The following is a 16436-nucleotide window of genomic DNA, read 5'->3' as shown; positions in this document are numbered from 1 at the left end:
TTGTCTTCTGTGAGATGAATTTGAAGAGTTAGTACTGCAAATTATGTATCAGAAACCACTCCTTTTGTGTCCCCTTTTTTGATACTGACATTAGATACTTAAATTTCTGCCCAAACCCGTGTGCTGTAGCAGTGTGTTGTAGTTATTGACTGTGATTACTTAGGACAAATGCCACTAACATTAATAAAGATACTCATAAATGCTTCTGTTTTTCTTTAGCTACTCTTCTGAAATGACACCTTTTGCCTTGTTTTCCAGGTTTTGCCCTAGACATCTTGTTTGCCATTGCAAATGGATTTTCACCTTCATATGAATTCTTTGCCATCTCTCGCTTCTTGGTAGGGATGATGAATGGTGGGATGTCACTGGTTGCCTTTGTTCTACTGAATGAGTGTGTGGGTACTGCCTACTGGGCATTAGCAGGTAAAGTTTAAGTGTCTTTTTTGTCAGAATTCATAGAATTCATTTTCGCACATGACTTGAGACACACCAAAGCTAACACCATAGCAGTTGCAAATTTAACTCTGCTTGAGCATCTGTGTGACCACAGTCTTTGAGCCCTGCTTTGTTTAAAATGAACTTTAGGCAAGCACAGTAGATGACTTGGGGCCATTCAGATTTCTGCATCACTCAGGTTGACAAAGGTCCAGTTGAAACATCCCCTGTTACATCAATGTTACACCACTAAATGCTCATCCAAGGGTTGTGATAGCTGAGCTCTAGCCATCAAAATTTTGGACTCTGCTGAAGAGTTTAGTGTTTGTGTGCTAAATGTCAATGATTTCATTCCTAGCAGTTCTCAAAAAGAAATCAAAAGTGTTTTTATATAATGGGAAGATGAGACAACTATATGTTAAAAAGAAAATTGTCCCATGTGGTAATCAACCTTAGAACTTAAGACAAAAGGTACAGACACCCCGAACTGTCTTGGTTGCTAGTGTTGAAGATGTTCTTCAGGTATGATGTGTATAAATTGTACCGTTACAGCTTTGGAGCCTGACTGGCCCAGTCTGTGACAAGTGCCAAAGAAATGCTATACTGAGACAGTTTTAAAACAGGATATCTTACAAATCATGAGAACTACAAATGACTACTATATATACCTAAAAATACCAGTTTTCCAGTGGTTTGTAATATTTATGTTTACACATAGAAAGCTGAAACATAGAATGGTTTAGGTTGGAAAGGACCTTGAAGATCATCCAGTTCCAACCCCCCTGCCGTAGGCAGGGACACCTCCCACTAGACCAGGTTGCCCAAGGCCACATCCAGCCTGGTCTTGAACACCTCCAGGGATGGGGCCTCAACAACCTCTCTGGGCAACCTGTTCCAGTGCCTTACCACCCTCAAAGTGAAAAATTTCTTCCTAATGTTTAATCTAAACCTGCTCTCTTCCAGTTTAAAGCCATTCCCCCTCATCCTATCGCTACATGCCCTTGTGAAAAGTCCTTCCCCAGCTCTCCTGTAGGCCCCCTTTAGGTACTGGAAGGCTGCAATAAGATCTCCCCAGAGCATTCTCTTCTCCAGGCTGAACAGCCCCAACTCTCTCAGCCTTTCCTCATAGGAGAGGTGCTCCAGCCCTCGGATCGTCCTTGTGGGTCTCCTCTGGACATGTTCCAGCAGGTCTATGTCTTCTTATTTTGGGGACTCCAGAGCTGGATGCAGTACTCCAGGTGGGGTCTCACAAGACTGGAGTAGAGGGGCACAGTCTGGACCTGCTGGCCACAATTCTCCTGATGCAGTCCAGGATGTGGTTGGCCTTCTGGGCTGTGATCGCACATTGCTGGCGCATGTTGAGCTTCTCATCAATCAACACACCCAGGTCCTTCTCCTCAGGACTGCTCTCCAGCCATTTCCCGCTGAGCCTGTATTTGTGCTTGGGATTGCCTCGACCCAAATGTAGGACCTTGCACTTGGCCTTGTTGAACTGCATGAGGTTAGCTTGGGCCCACCTCTCCAGCCTGTCCAGGTCCCTCTGGATGGCATCCCTCCCCTCCAGCGTGTCTACCTCGCCAAACAGCTTGGTGTCATCGGCAAACTTGCTGAGGGTGCACTCAACCCCACTGTCCATGTCGCTGACAAAGCTGTTGAACAGTACAGGTCCCAGTACCAACCCCTGAGGAACGCCACTTGTCACTGCTCTCCACTTGGAATTACACATATCTCCACATATTTGGAATTACAAGACTTAATTGTTTATGGGTCTTTGTTGCGTGAGGAGGATGTAGAATGGTGCTTTTGGGACTTGTATTGATCTTTGCAATTAGATGTAATACTTCTGTGGTGCATGGGTGAAGGACAGTGTTCTTTGGTCAAATAGCTGTGTTTTTGCCTGTATTGCTGACTGAATTTTTCTTTATGAAGTGTTAATTTCTGTCTGATGCCATGTGTTGAGGGTTAATAATGTTCCTTAAAAGAGTGATAATGTTTTGTTTTGGTTTGGTTTTAATTGTATATTAGGATCTATTGGTGGCTTGTTCTTTGCTGTGGGAATTGCCCAGTATGCTTTACTAGGATACTTCATTCGTTCCTGGAGGACCCTGGCTGTTGTCGTTAACCTGGAAGGAACAGTCGTCTTTCTTCTTTCTCTGTAAGTTATTTTTCAAACTGATTTTCATCAAGAAAGAGGTCAATAAGAAAAGAAAAAAAAAACACCAAAACAAAAAAAAAACCCACCCAACCAACAAACAAAACAATTAAGTCAAGGTGCTTTTCTAGGATGATATGAAATGGTGTAACTAAAGTATTTCTCTCAACCTCTACCACCCTACGTTCTGTGCTTTCTTTAAATAGCAATTCTGCAGTATTTGAAAATGTAAGTTTACATTGTATTGTATATGCATTGTTACTGTAGATGGGAACAGTATCTAGAGTGGTGTAGAAACACATCCCATCCCTTGAAGTGTTCAAGGCCAGGTTGGATGGGGCTTTGAGCAACCTAGTCCAGCGCCAGGTGTCTCTGCCCATGGCACGGGTGTTGGAACTAGATGATCTTCAAGGTCCCTTCCCACTCTAACCATTCTATGATTCTGTTCCTTAACTGGTATATGTAGATGATCTAAACTGTTGTCTGGTATGCTACAAGACACTATATATACATTTTAAGATACAGAAATGTTTTTGCAGTTATGTGATAACAGGATATTTCTTTTACAATTGTGGTTACACAGAAGGAGCAGCATCAAAATTGCTTGCACATACAGTCTTAAAAGTGACATGCAAAAGAGAAAATAGGCAGCTTCCTTTTATTTTTCAAATGTGACTGGGGAAGAATAGAAAAAAGGCTTCTTTATTAAGGTAGGAATTTTGTGTTTGTGGACTTCAGCATTGAAAGCTATATGATGCAGTGTGTTCTTTTCTTATATAGTTTCTGACAGCAAAATCTCAGTAACTGAAAGAAGAAAGTGACTTTAGCCACTGTTTAAACATAAGGCTTTTTTCCTTCCAAGATCTGTTTAAATTCAGTAACTAACTTTTGGAATAAAGCTCTTTGCTAAAGAGTCACCACACCCTTTCAAGGCAAGGTCTTAAAGGCAGTTCATGAGGTGAAAAGCAGAGATGACACTTAAGATATCTCAAAACTTAAAGTGATTTTGGGGCCTTTGGCAAAAAAAACCAAAACTTTTTCAGATTGATGTGTACAATTTATTTTGAAGTGCTTTATACTTGGGACTTCAGAGCTGTGCTCAGAGGCCTATCTTACTGTAATAAAGGATTTTTTAATTCCAAATTTCACACTACCTTTCTCCCACATAGCGTTTTCTGCACAGAGTAAATTTTAAGCAATCAGATTTTTTTTTTATCACAGGGAAGAAAACATGTTCCTTTCTAAGCTCTTTTCTTTTATAAAACCACTGAATCACTTCCCTTTAAATTTAAAGGAAAAATGACACTTCTGGTCAGAGGTGAAAATCTTAAAAAAGCTTCTGGCAAAAGGCTAAAGTTTAAATTAGTTTTGTGAATCTGAATGTAATAGAAAATGACTTGTTTTTTAGGCTGTATTGGAGTTATAGACCTATCAAGTGGACAGTGCACATGGGGAGCAAGAGCATGACCTTTGCACAGCTTTCTGCCTTCCCATCTAAAGGAGAGAATTTGGGAGAAAGTTGGAAAATGAGGAACAAAAAGCAACTAGTTAGTGTTAGAAAAACATGCTGTGGTTACTTGTAGTAATATGATGCCTCCCTAATTCTGAATTCTCCTAAAAGAGAGTCTTAATGATCCTGTAATTTGTAGTACTGTGTGTATATATATGTGTATATACTCAACGTAATTTCTTGGTATCTAAATTACATATGACTTGCATTCTCTTTCCTTTTAACATGCTTTGTCTCCATTTCAGTAAGTGAATTCTATACCTGAAGGGTTGTTTGAAAAATTCTTTGTTATACTGAAATGTATTTCAGCCTTATTTCCATAGACAAGTCCAACCTTATAGAAGAGAAAAGCCCTAAAGCTGTCTACGTGTGTTTCAGTTTCATTCCAGAGTCCCCTCGCTGGCTCTATTCACAAGGCCGGCTGAATGAAGCGGAAGATGCCCTCTACCTCATTGCAAGGAGGAACCGCAAGCAGAAGTGCACTTTTTCATTGAAACTCCCAGCAGAGAGGAGCTGCAGAGAGGCTGGCAGCTTCTTGGATCTGTTCCGATATAAGATTCTCTTGGGACGCACCTTGATCATGATGTTTACCTGGTACCTGAAATACATTGTAGGCCCAGCTGTGCTACTGTTGCCTCTTTAAGTCTTTGAGGGAACATGTTGCTGAGAATTGGCTTATCCTGCAGATTGTACTTAATCTCAGCCTGTATTATTAGCGACACTGTACCTTGAAAGGATCCTTGTATAAAAAGATCCTTGTATTATGGTATTTCCTTAGTGCATTTCTCACGTGAAGCCTTTTTACAGTCTAGTGCTGAGGTGTTTTATCTTTGCATTTCTGTCATGCTTTTTGAGTCTCAAAATAGTTGAGAACTGTCTCCTTTCTGACTCTCAAAGGCTGCTGAGGTTAGTCATGCTGCCCTCCGCTTTGGCCCAGTGCTATGTGTCAGTACTTTCATTCACATGGGTGTAAGGAGCCCATTAGCAAGTGGGTGGCCTACCTTGTCTAACAAGTTTATTTTAAGAGAAAGTGCTGCCAATGCTAGCAGTTGCTGTGGTAAGGAGTAGGAACCCATGATGGGAACAGGGAGCAGGAACTACCTCTAGCCACTAGCAGAAATTTAACTCTTCAAAAGTGCCTATTTTGTTTCAGGTAGCTCTGCTCGCCCTGAGGTTTTTTACTGCCACTTTGAAATAAACCTTATGTTTGACATGCTATGTGAGTCCTCTGGCATTAATGTTCATACAGTTGCTTTTATAATGCATATGTTTGAGGAATATGTATTGATTAAGAAAAAAAACAAATGGCATTATTTTTTCAGCAGATAACACAGAGCTGTTCTCCTGTTGCTTTTCCAAATGCTTAATGTAGAATAGTTGATTTTTCTGTTCCTTAAATGAGAATGGCTGATTTCCTGCAAAGTGAATTAGTGACCTATTCCTTACATCTCTATAAAGAAGATAGCCAGTCAGGGTTACAAACAAAAAGCAAAAAATCAGAACAGGAGAACAAATAAAACTGGACTAGGGTGTAGAAATTAAAAGAAGGCAGAAGTGTTATCTGAACTGTTTGAGAAAGGGTTTACACACAATTGGAAAAGCATAGACTAAAGTGAAACCTGATAAAAAGGATAAAGATGACATTTCTCAAGTCAAATAATATAATCATGATCATATTTTAACTTGATTCTGGTTTATGCACATTATTCTTAAGTGTAGTCTTAAGTTTAACTGGGTAATAAGTCAGGAATTGGGTCTGTTCAGAGACAAAATGGTTTCTTTACCTAGGAAGCATCGTACACTTGCAGAGAAACATTTTAGGCCTATTTTCTGAAACACTAAATATAGTTTATAGTGTATTGTGCTAGACTAATGCTTTGATTTGGTAGGCAAAGCAGCAGCTCTTGATTTCACTCTTTTTCTGTCTTTTGCAGGTTTGTGTGCAGCTTGGTTTACTATGGTCTTACCCTTAATGTGGGTGACTTAGGTGGAAGTATTTATGCCAATTTAGCCCTTTCAGGGTTGATAGAAATCCCAGCATACCCAATCTGTATTTACTTGATTAACCAAAAATGGTAAGTATGAAATTAATTGACCCATTCAGGGTTTTGTTTTGTTACAATTGTTCTCAAAAGATAGGTTTCTTGTATATTGCGTCTCCTAGCTTGTATCTGCTGTGTGGGGCTTCCTGCTTCAATGTTACTACTTTGTTATATTATCCTGGGAAATGCATTTTTATTTGAAAGTGCCATTAATATATCTTTATTTCAAATAATAACAGTTTAACTTATTCTCAGTAGCTCACTTATTAATGATCTGTCTAAATTTGGCTCAGATAAGGCTGATCGCCCCTATCAATCGAACCTAGCTGTGCTGACTCCATGCTAACACAAGATGGCATTCTTCCCACCTCTGTCTGTAGTTCCTATTCTCACCGTTACGTCAAAGCTATTGCAACTAAACTCAACCGAAGCTGTGTGGTTTCGTGTAATAGCTGTTGTGTGCACTAGTATGTGAGCACAGCTGTTCATTCAGATATTTACCCTTTTCCTGACCCATGATACTCTGGACAATGTCTTTCACTTTTTGTAGAATTCACCTCCCAGTCTCTTCTCTTCATGTCTCCTGAGGAGTTTTACAAATGTGCACACACAGTGGGAAGCAAGTCAAAATCCTAGAAATTGTCAGCCACTACATAAAGACTCCTTGATGCTCATTTTGTTAAGAGTGCAGTAGAAGCTTGTTTAAAAACAGTGTGAGAGGAAGCATTTGTGAGAGATGGCATTCAGAATTTCCAACTGCAAATAAAGAGGCAACGTGAATTTAGAGGACTCATTCCTCTGCAAACTACAGATCTAATGCAGAATAAAGCTTTATTATCCTTGCACATCAGGTTTGGTCGGAAGCGAACATTGAGTGCATTTCTGTTCCTGGGAGGATTGGCTTGTCTTATTGTCATGTTTCTTCCTAAAAAGAAAGGTAAATATTTACTTTTGTTTCTGGAGTATGTGTTAAGAAGTTGTAAACACAGCATCCTACAGCCTAAGAATTTGTTCGCTGTCAGTAGATATAGCTTATACCACACGCGAGTCTCAATTTTTGAAGCCAGAGGAGGTAACTTGCAGAAAGGATAAGTGGCAACCTTCCTAAGACCCTAAGGAAAGCTTGCTAGAAAGGCTTGGAATTGAACTTCTGTCTTTGGATTCTGCCCTTTACTTCTGAACACATCATTCACTCCTTTCCAGTGTTTCTGACTGAATCCCAAAGAATGATGTTTCTTGGGGTATCTCCATTAGCCAAGTGATAGGGCAGTGTAAGTAGTACCCATGCAACTTGTGTGTATCTCCCCAAGTGAAAGACCAATGTCAAAAGATCCTAAGAAGTTATTCTTGGGGCAAGTTTCCATTTTTTTCCTCACTGCTCTGTCATGTTCAAGACTGGTGTGATTGTGGTATTCATACTGTGGCCTCATACTGTGGCCACATAACTTATAGTTCAGAGAGTATTCTGAAAATCTTCTGAAGCAAGGGTGAAGACACACAGTGAAATGTGTGTTTTGTAAAGACATGCTAATGTTCATTTCTTCATTTTCGGCTGTTTTTCAAAATGATAGAAACGAAATTGTACAATGAGCAATTTTTTCCTTTGAAAACTAGGTACATAAAGCCATCTCGGCTTGCAAGATTTGTGCATGCATAACACCTGCCATAAGGAGAGAAAATGCTTCAAACATTTGAAACATGATTCAAAAAGATTAAACATTTATGATGAGAGTATGCTCTAGATGGCAATGAATCTAATAGGTAAAACTTTTTTAAAGGGGTGCAACTGAAGTTTCCAGAAGTATTCCAGATGCTAGAGCCCAGACACTCGGAGATATTCTGGTTAGGCTGGTAACAGTCATCAAGTAGTGTTTGCATATCAGTCCAAGTATAACAAGAAAGAGATTTCAAAGGATACAACTGCGAGACCCCAGGAAAATCAGCTCTGTGCTGAACTGCCAGGAGCAAAGTAACTTAGGAAGTGAAATGGCTAACTGATCAGAAGTAAGCACTTGTCTCTACTAGGTGTGATTTCTTCAAAGCAGTAATGGCTTCTGCTGTAGCCTTTCTTGGTAGGTGTTTAATGTGTGTTCTCATGTGCCTGGTATAAGCAAATAAGCATTGGCCATTCTGACAAAACTGAGCTGGATGGGATGTTTGTTATAGTTCTGCATCTTCCTGCCTTGTTTTTCTTCTAAAGTAATGATGTTAGAAGCACATTGTCATACTATGGAATTGACACCAAATAGGGCCCTTGTTACTAAAAGTACTTGCTTACTTTTGAAAAATGTATCCATTATTCTTTCCTTCAACTTACCAATGGAATTAGTTTAGTATTTTATTAGTGGTAGACTCAGAAAATGTTGAGTTTTAATTTCAGCTTTTACTATGTTTACAGGATTTTTATCTTACCCTTCTAAAATTCGATGCTCTGGTAGAGGCTTAATGCAGATTTTAGTGCTTTAAAGATGTCACTTACTGTAACACTGAGGACAAAGAAAGGAAGACTCAGTTTCTTTTTTTTTTTTTTCCTGATATTGAGCAATAGTTCCACTCTGTAGTCTCTGGGACTGTTCAGTCACTTAACCCAGTCTTTTTCTATTGGATTAAATTGAATACAGTGGAAACAATTTTGGGCTAGTAGCAAGTTTGCCATAAATTTAAAATCCATTTTTTCAATTATTTTTTCAGTGGTTTACGTGGAGAGGTTTCCTCTTTGTACAAATTTGATTGCACAGATAAAGGTAGTAAATCTGTAGACACAGAATATAAATTATGTTAGATGATTTCTGCAAATGCTGTCTAAAAGAAGGCTCCTTGGATTCTCCTGAGTTTTGAGAGTTCTGAAGGTACAGATCACCTCTGATAAATACTGTCCTTTAATAGAAATATGCTTGGCTGTCATAGCAGATTCCTAAGTGGATTCCTTTTCAGGCCATGCTCTTGTGCGATTAAAATGATTGCGGGGATGTATTTGAGTGCTTGAAAGTCTTACGAGGATCATGTTTTCTCTATCAGATACTGGAGTGTTTGCAGTAGTGAATAGTCGCTCTCTGTCTTTGCTGGGGAAACTGACAATCAGTGCTGCATTTAACATTGTCTACATCTACACATCAGAACTTTATCCCACAGTGATCAGGTAACACAATTTTAAGGTCTTCATTTTTCTGCTTCTCTTACCTGATCGCCTATTACTTTTTTCTATTAACTATACCTTTTCATTTGAGATTTTCAGTTACGTATAATGATTATCTGTAGTTTTATATGCTAAATTTCTTCTCTTATCCTCTTCTCACTTCCTCTTCCCTCAAATTTGCAGCGTTCTCTTCAGACTGACCATATTCTTTAAACTGTAAAATATTCCTTTGGCTGCTTGGTATGCTCACAGCCCTTTCTCCACTAATGAGGATAACAATAGTATTGCTGATATTTCTTTAATGAGTGATATCTGTAGCTTTTTCAGTCCTTTATAAACCAGACAACTCTATTAAACATTCATACTTGCTTCACCAGCAACACCGAAGATGACTGGTCAGTAAGCTTTGAAAAAGTAACTTGACGCTTCATAGGCCATATGTAAGCAACAGTAAGGTTTCACTCGCTAGAGGCAAAAGTACTCTGTGCTTGTGCTGACAGAGCAGACGAAAGCATCTATCCTATGGGTGCAATTTTTAGTAGATATTTTAACCAAGTATTATTGTTGATGGTCAGCCACCAGTGAAACTATACTGTTATGTTTTTCATGGGTGGCAAATCTGCTGATAAATAGGATTTGGATAAAGGAATTTAGCCAAAGTTTCAGGCAGAGACAAGACATATTAACTGAAATCCCACTTTTTTTGCCTCTCTATATGTGTATGTATGTTAGAATTCTTAACGTGAGGGGGATTTTTGCTTCTCTTTAAGCACAAAGCATATATTTTAATTCCTGTCTTGGGATGCTTTCAGTTCCATTTGACTTTTCTTTGCCAGTTAATGTGATCAGGGTCATGACTAAGATTTGTTTCTCCTTGCTCAGTGGCACTTTTCAAAAGTCATAATTTCTGCTGTGCAAATGTCACTGATTAATGATTTTTGTTTTCTTAGGAATGTTGGAATGGGTGCCTGCTCCATGTTTTCCCGTGTTGGTGGAATCATTGCCCCTTTCGTCCCTTCATTGGTTTGTCTGAACTTTTCACTGTTATGTATATTTTGTTTTGTGGCTCTGATCTATCAGAGGCTTACAGAGGTGGGAATATTTTGGATAAATTATGTATATAAACTAAGATATGTAAATTGCATGTCTTAATAGTATCATGGTAGGTCAAAGGCTTTGCAATATAATCTGTGTGGTTAGACAAAAACTCAACATTTTTTTAGTTCAGAAGGTGTTTTAGCCCTGTAAGAATTTTAGGACTTGGCTAGTGGACTTTAGCAATACAGTAATTTCAAAATACCAAGATGGTGATACCCAATTTTAAACCCTAAGCGAGCAAGAGCAAAAAAACCCACATAGTTAAAAGATCTACTGCATCAAGATAAAGCTTATAGGCTCTATAGCTCATATTTCTGAGAATGTATTAGTTTTACTGACAATGTACTTCATTGAATATCCATGGATTATAATTATCAGCAAAGTGACGTATCTTTCAATTAATGAAGATGATTATGTGGACACCTGATATGCTTGCAAGGCTTTTGAGCACAAATTTCACAGCAGTCTGTCAATACAAATAAAAAAATCTTAAGAATGAAACATGGGGATGATACCATTATTTTCCTTTGTGTTCATAGTCTTATGTGTATGCAGGTAAAAGAGTGTGCCAGTTTTTCCCACAAACTACTTGCTGAGGTCAAGTGACAGTTCCTTTAATGTGACAGATTTCATGTGGAATAACTTTCCTCTCTGCCATTTGCCATCTTGTTATGTCAGGCAGAGGGCTAGCAAAAGGGCAGATGAGCACAGTGAACCTTTTAATCTGCAGAATGAAACATTGGGTAGTTGAGAGTGCAAGCACCTCTAGGGTACAACAGGCAAAGCCAAGACTGGTGCAGGTCTCCCAGGTAGATTTAATAGGCAGCTTTTGTGATGTAGCAGTTGTAGCATCCATTATGTTGTATCTAGCAGAGATTTGGCACTGCAGGAGATGCAAATCTTGGATCATCCTATTTGAAGTGGTCCCATGGAAGTGAAAATAGCTCTGTTTAAATAACAACTGAACACTGATTTGAAGAAAGAATTAAGTATTTCTGTGGTTTGGAATTTCTTCAGCTACTTAAATAATTTTATAAGATCCCTATCTGGGGATATTATAAAAAAGGTGGGAATGGGAAAAGTTAATTGCTGAGATAAGAAATGAAATGTTATTCTTGTATTTGATCACAGCCAGTTGTTTTCTCAATTTAGAATTGCTCTTTACTATACAAAGTGAGTTTTTGAAACAAAGAGCTAATCTTTTGCCTTTTTTTTTTTTTTTTTTTTTTTATGAGCCTGCTTTACTGGTCATCTGACAGTGAATGGACACGTTTTGGACATATATTGTAGATGACTCATGGTTTTGCACGCACCTTTCCCCAGTGCAGTTTTGCTTGTAACAAGCCATGTAAAAACAGGGACAAGCATCAAAGGCAGAGTATAAACATTGCTTAGGTTGTCAGGGGTGATGACAGGAAGGCCGAAGCTCAGTTAAAGCTAAAACTAGCAAGGAGCATAAATAGGGAATCCATCAGCTAAAGGAAATTTAGAGAAAATGTTTAGCCCATTGTTGAATGGGATGGATGTCCTATTGGTGGATTAGATGGATTAAGCTGAAATACTTAACACTTTTGCTTTAGTCTTCATAGGCAAAGACTTACCCCAAGACTCTGCATATCAGCACAGTTGCGGAAGCAGAGGGCCAGCAAACAGTGGAGGAGCAGTAGGTTCAAGAACACTTAAAGCAGAAAGTTTTCCATTCTATGGGATAGGATTCCCTAAGAGGTGGTGAAAGAGCTGGTTGTGATAGTGAGGCAAGTGACCATCACCTGTGATAAACCATTGAAAGGTCACTGATAACTGTGGGAAAAAAAGCTAATGCTGTGTGCATCTTTACAATCAGAAAGTGGATCCAGACTGAGCATCTCAAATTCAGTCTCTGGGAAGATCATGGGACATGACCTCTCAGAATCTGTTTCTGAGCATGTGAAGGCCAAGAAGGCAATTGGGATCAGTGAACTTGGAGTTACTAAGGACAATTCATTCTCAGCCAGTTTGATTTGATAGCCAGGCATTTCATCACAGAAGGTAATACGGATAAGGAAAGGGAGGAGATCAGGAAAGGCTTTTGTAAAGCTTTTGACATTGTTCCACGGCATTCTTGTTTGGAATCTAAGGAATTGTATCCTGGATGAAAGGAATACTAGATTTGAATGTTTTATGGACCACCATGCTCAAAGGGATAGTGACAGGCTCAGTATTTGATGGCTAGTGACAAGTGGAAGATAAGACCAAATACATCCTCCTCATATTTTTAGAGGATGCAAAATAAGGAGGAATGATGGACACACCAAAGGGTAGATCAACCAGCATGTCTGTGATTTTGTGATATCTCTTCCCTACTACAAAGTGATGTTGTGTTTGTTAAAAGTACATGTCATGGACAAGAATTGAGTATAAATTCTGCAGGCATTTCTTTTAAAGTCCATCCCCAAATCTGTGTGGATCTAATAGTATTGATAAGATACAAATGAGAATATTGGTTAAAAAAAAAAACGGAATTTGTACTTTTATGCTAAATATGAACACAAACAGTTGCCAGGTGGAATGGTTAAGTGCTTTGATATGAAGTATGAACTAGAGTGAACCAATCTCAACCTCACTCTCTCTGTTCTTTTTTCCAGAAATCTGTACAGTGGTCTCTGCCTTACATTGTGTTTGGAGCGACTGGTCTCTTATCTGGGCTCTTAAGTTTATTGTTGCCAGAGACTTTAAACAGCCCTTTGCTAGAAACTATTTCAGACCTGCAGGTATGCTCATATTGGAGGCTGGGTGATGAAGCCATGTCATTGCAAGCCCTAGATGGCTCACAGGTATATTCATATTTTTTTTCCTAGTACTTTTCTGTTGTGTTTATTTCAGCTGTCAGTTTGAATATGCCACTCTAAATAGATTAGGATAGTGATTCTTGGCCTGTGGAGGATAGGCCCCAAGCAGATACAGAAGATAGTTTAGTAACCTTACCATCACGTCTGAAATGTTGTCTGGAAATGCAGGCTGAAACATAGCTGAAACATTAATTCATCCCTTCAAGGCCAAAAGCATATGATATTTTCTGTTGGAATAAAGGACTCAGTAGTGTCTGTGCCTCTCTGATCTCTAAGATGGATTGCTGCAGCATGCTTCACGCAAAGCTGGCCATTGAAGTTTGAGAAGCCTTAAAGAACACAGGAGCCTGTTTGTGAATTACTGCTCTGAAAGGCAGTGTGCTGTACCTCTGCCCTGACCTGCACTGACTGTTCTGCAATGTCAATTGTTAGGTCTATCCTAGAGAGTCTTTAAATAGGTTAGAGCTAGACTAACCTCTCTGATCTGTCCACTATTGATTCTGGGAAATGAGCTTCGTTGGAAACGTTGGAACTACAAAACTCCCAGGAATAAGCATAAACAAATGTGGAAGCAGGATGTTTTTCAGTGAGATTTCCTTGAATGTTGTTTTTTCATATCACTTTATACTTCATTTTGTCAAAGTCCTGAACACCTCTTGAGGTGCGTACATCTTCCAGTCGTATGGAGGTTTTCTTACATGGCTGCTCCTCTGTGAATGGAAGAGGATTAGAGAGAAGTAGCTAGAGAGCTGGAAGCGGGTGCATGAATTTGGGTAAAGTTTTAATGTTTAAATCCTGGTCCCAAAATTTTAAGTATCAATAGACTAATAAAAATTGAATAAGTGGTCAGAAGACTTGAAGGGCAACTCAAACCAAAAAATGTTAGTTGTCCCGTTAGGCTGACATGAAACAGGATCTTTATAACACCTTTTACTTTCATTTGATTAATTTTTGGTCAAGCAGTCGGAGATTAACAGGTAGTCACAAACTTATTTGCACAGAAATCAGGAGGCAGAGTAACATCTATTTCTAGATATAGGAACAGTTGCTTCCTTTCAAAGGCTTCAACATTTTGCCTTGTTTACCAATTTTAGCTGTAATAATTCCTGACAGGACAGCACAGTTTAGTGACAAAAGCACCCTTGAAAAAAGCTGAAAGAGGCAGCCCTGTAACAATTAATTTTATACTTTAGCTACTGTACATGCACATTTTATAAACGTTTTTAACCATACTGGATAATGTGTTATGGCACCACATTCTTGCTGGCTGCACAAATCCATCTCATACACTTACATCAAGTTTACAGCAGCTGTTATTTTGGTAATTATATCATTATTACATCTTAACTGTGCAGATGGCTTACTAACAAAAAACAATTCTAGCAAACAGGGCAGGTGTTACAACTTACAGGGGGGAAAGTTGCATTTTTATTTTCCTTTCTAAACAAGTAAGGTCAGTATTGGCCTTTGGGGTGACAAGTATTGTCTATCTATCAGTATTTGCACAACTCTGTTCACTTTGTCAAGCTGTCTTCTTGGGTTTAAATCTTCCCTGCTTGCACTTCTGCAGGTTACTTAAATCCCAACCTGAGCAGGATCCACAAAAGAAATTTTAAAAATTGAGAACATTCTTCAGGAACACTTTTCCCCAGACAGATCAAAATTATTGAATCCAAATGAAAAAAAAAGTCCTTGGTTCAGGCCTGAAGTAATCCTGTAACTTCAGTGAAGTTGTATCTGGAACATCTGTGACACATTAGAGCTTTATTTTAAAGCTTACAAAGAAAGCGCTGATAAAATGGAAAGCTGTTAAACATTAACCCTATTTGACAAGGCCATGGAGAGGTCTTACAAAACTGCTGTAAGAAAGATGTAGAATTTATTTGGCGTACCCTGAATTCCCCCTGTGGAGTCCATTGTCCTTTTGTATCACTTTCAAGATAACATGCATTATGGTTGCCCAGAATGGAGGTTTTGTCCCTGTTAACATACATGAATGTGATATTCAAGTTGGACAGCATCCAATGATAGCCTGACTTTCCTCAAATAATTTTAGAAATGCAGAAAAAAGCATAACATGATTTGCTTTATATCTTCTGACAGGTCTTAGTGCTTAAACTGTTTGAAATTCCTTTGCAGTTAACACACATTGCTGTAGCAAAACTCCTCTGAAGACAGATCTAAAGCTGCAGATTTTGCTTGCATGGTACTGTCAGTCAGGAACATGATTTCCACTTCTCTATTTTTCACCCTCTCTCTCACCCTGCTTTGCATATGACTAGGCAGTCTTAGGGTGGATGCAAGCGTACTGGAAAAAAAAATCCTAAATACTCAAACTAGATTGAGTTTATACTAGCAAGAGAATCTTTCTAACTGGACTAATCTGTATCAGTTCCATGGAAAAGTGCTACACTGGCCAAATAAAAATCAGTTAGCTGTAATAGCTGACTTTAGTTTGGGTGTGTGATGTTTTGTTGTTAAAAGGGCCCTGGCTGGAGTAAGTAAGCCTATGATAGGGAGTTTACTTTCTGAACATAGGAAGTGGTAAAGTTTTCCCCCTTTTCCATAACACCTTTAGTTAGCATGGCAGGGGGATCTTTTTAACTAAACTTGTGCAGGAAAATGCCCGTGCTCCACATGGAGAAGTAATAATTCAGGATGGAGAAACTTTTTACCTTATCAAGTAATCTGTGTGTTCTGGGCCTCTGTTTCTGGTAGCTCAGCACAAAGGAGGGACCTTAGACTTAAATTAAGTAAGCTGAGTAGATTATCCCTTCAGAACCATTCTAGCAGGTCTCTCCTACATGTATTCTCTAGTGTACTGATGGAGCAGAGAAAGCCCATTTCTTTAAAAGAAATTTTGAAGAACCAAGGACACAAAGAAATACTAATTCACATAATGTCTTTTACAAAGTTTTAATACAGTGATTTGACTTGTCTTTTCTTACTTTTTCTCTACCAGCATTCCAACAGAGGTGTAATGGTTTTTTGAGATTGATTTAGTGGCTTCTGCACTAACCTATGACTTCATTTTTGTTTCTAGTCTGGAGACAAAGACAGTTCTGCAGGGAGTGGAAGTGAAGATGAGGAGTTTTATGATGCCAATGAAGAAACTCATATGATCAAGTAGTGAAAAGAAGAAACACTGGCCTATTTTATGCCTTTTCTTACTTGTCCAGTCAGTCCAGCTGTAAGACGAGTACTGGGGACCTCGCCTGTCAGGGAATGTAATTGG

The 16436-nt window shown here is 38.8% G+C and overlaps 1 protein-coding gene across 1 annotated transcript in view; it reads left to right on the top strand.

The window, feature by feature from the left end:
• The window catches only part of SLC22A15 (solute carrier family 22 member 15), a gene marked incomplete at its 5' end in the record, with an annotated part of 36607 nt that extends 20262 nt beyond the window's left edge, over window positions 1-16345 (top strand). Inside the window, 9 exons of the mRNA XM_082498798.1 lie at window positions 259-423; window positions 2461-2590; window positions 4476-4691; window positions 6032-6172; window positions 6991-7076; window positions 9158-9278; window positions 10226-10298; window positions 12998-13186; window positions 16245-16345. Coding sequence (XP_082354924.1) covers window positions 259-423; window positions 2461-2590; window positions 4476-4691; window positions 6032-6172; window positions 6991-7076; window positions 9158-9278; window positions 10226-10298; window positions 12998-13186; window positions 16245-16331 — 1208 coding nt within the window. The 3' untranslated portion in view covers window positions 16332-16345. The remainder of the gene's footprint in view (window positions 1-258; window positions 424-2460; window positions 2591-4475; window positions 4692-6031; window positions 6173-6990; window positions 7077-9157; window positions 9279-10225; window positions 10299-12997; window positions 13187-16244) is intronic.
• Window positions 16346-16436: the final 91 nt, after the last annotated feature.

The sequence above is a fragment of the Vanellus vanellus genome, assembly GCF_965231255.1.
Source record: "Vanellus vanellus genome assembly, chromosome: 1".
NCBI lineage: Eukaryota > Metazoa > Chordata > Aves > Charadriiformes > Charadriidae > Vanellus > Vanellus vanellus.
The sequence above is the reverse complement of the archived record's forward strand: the minus strand, read 5'-3'. Positions and strand labels throughout refer to the sequence as shown.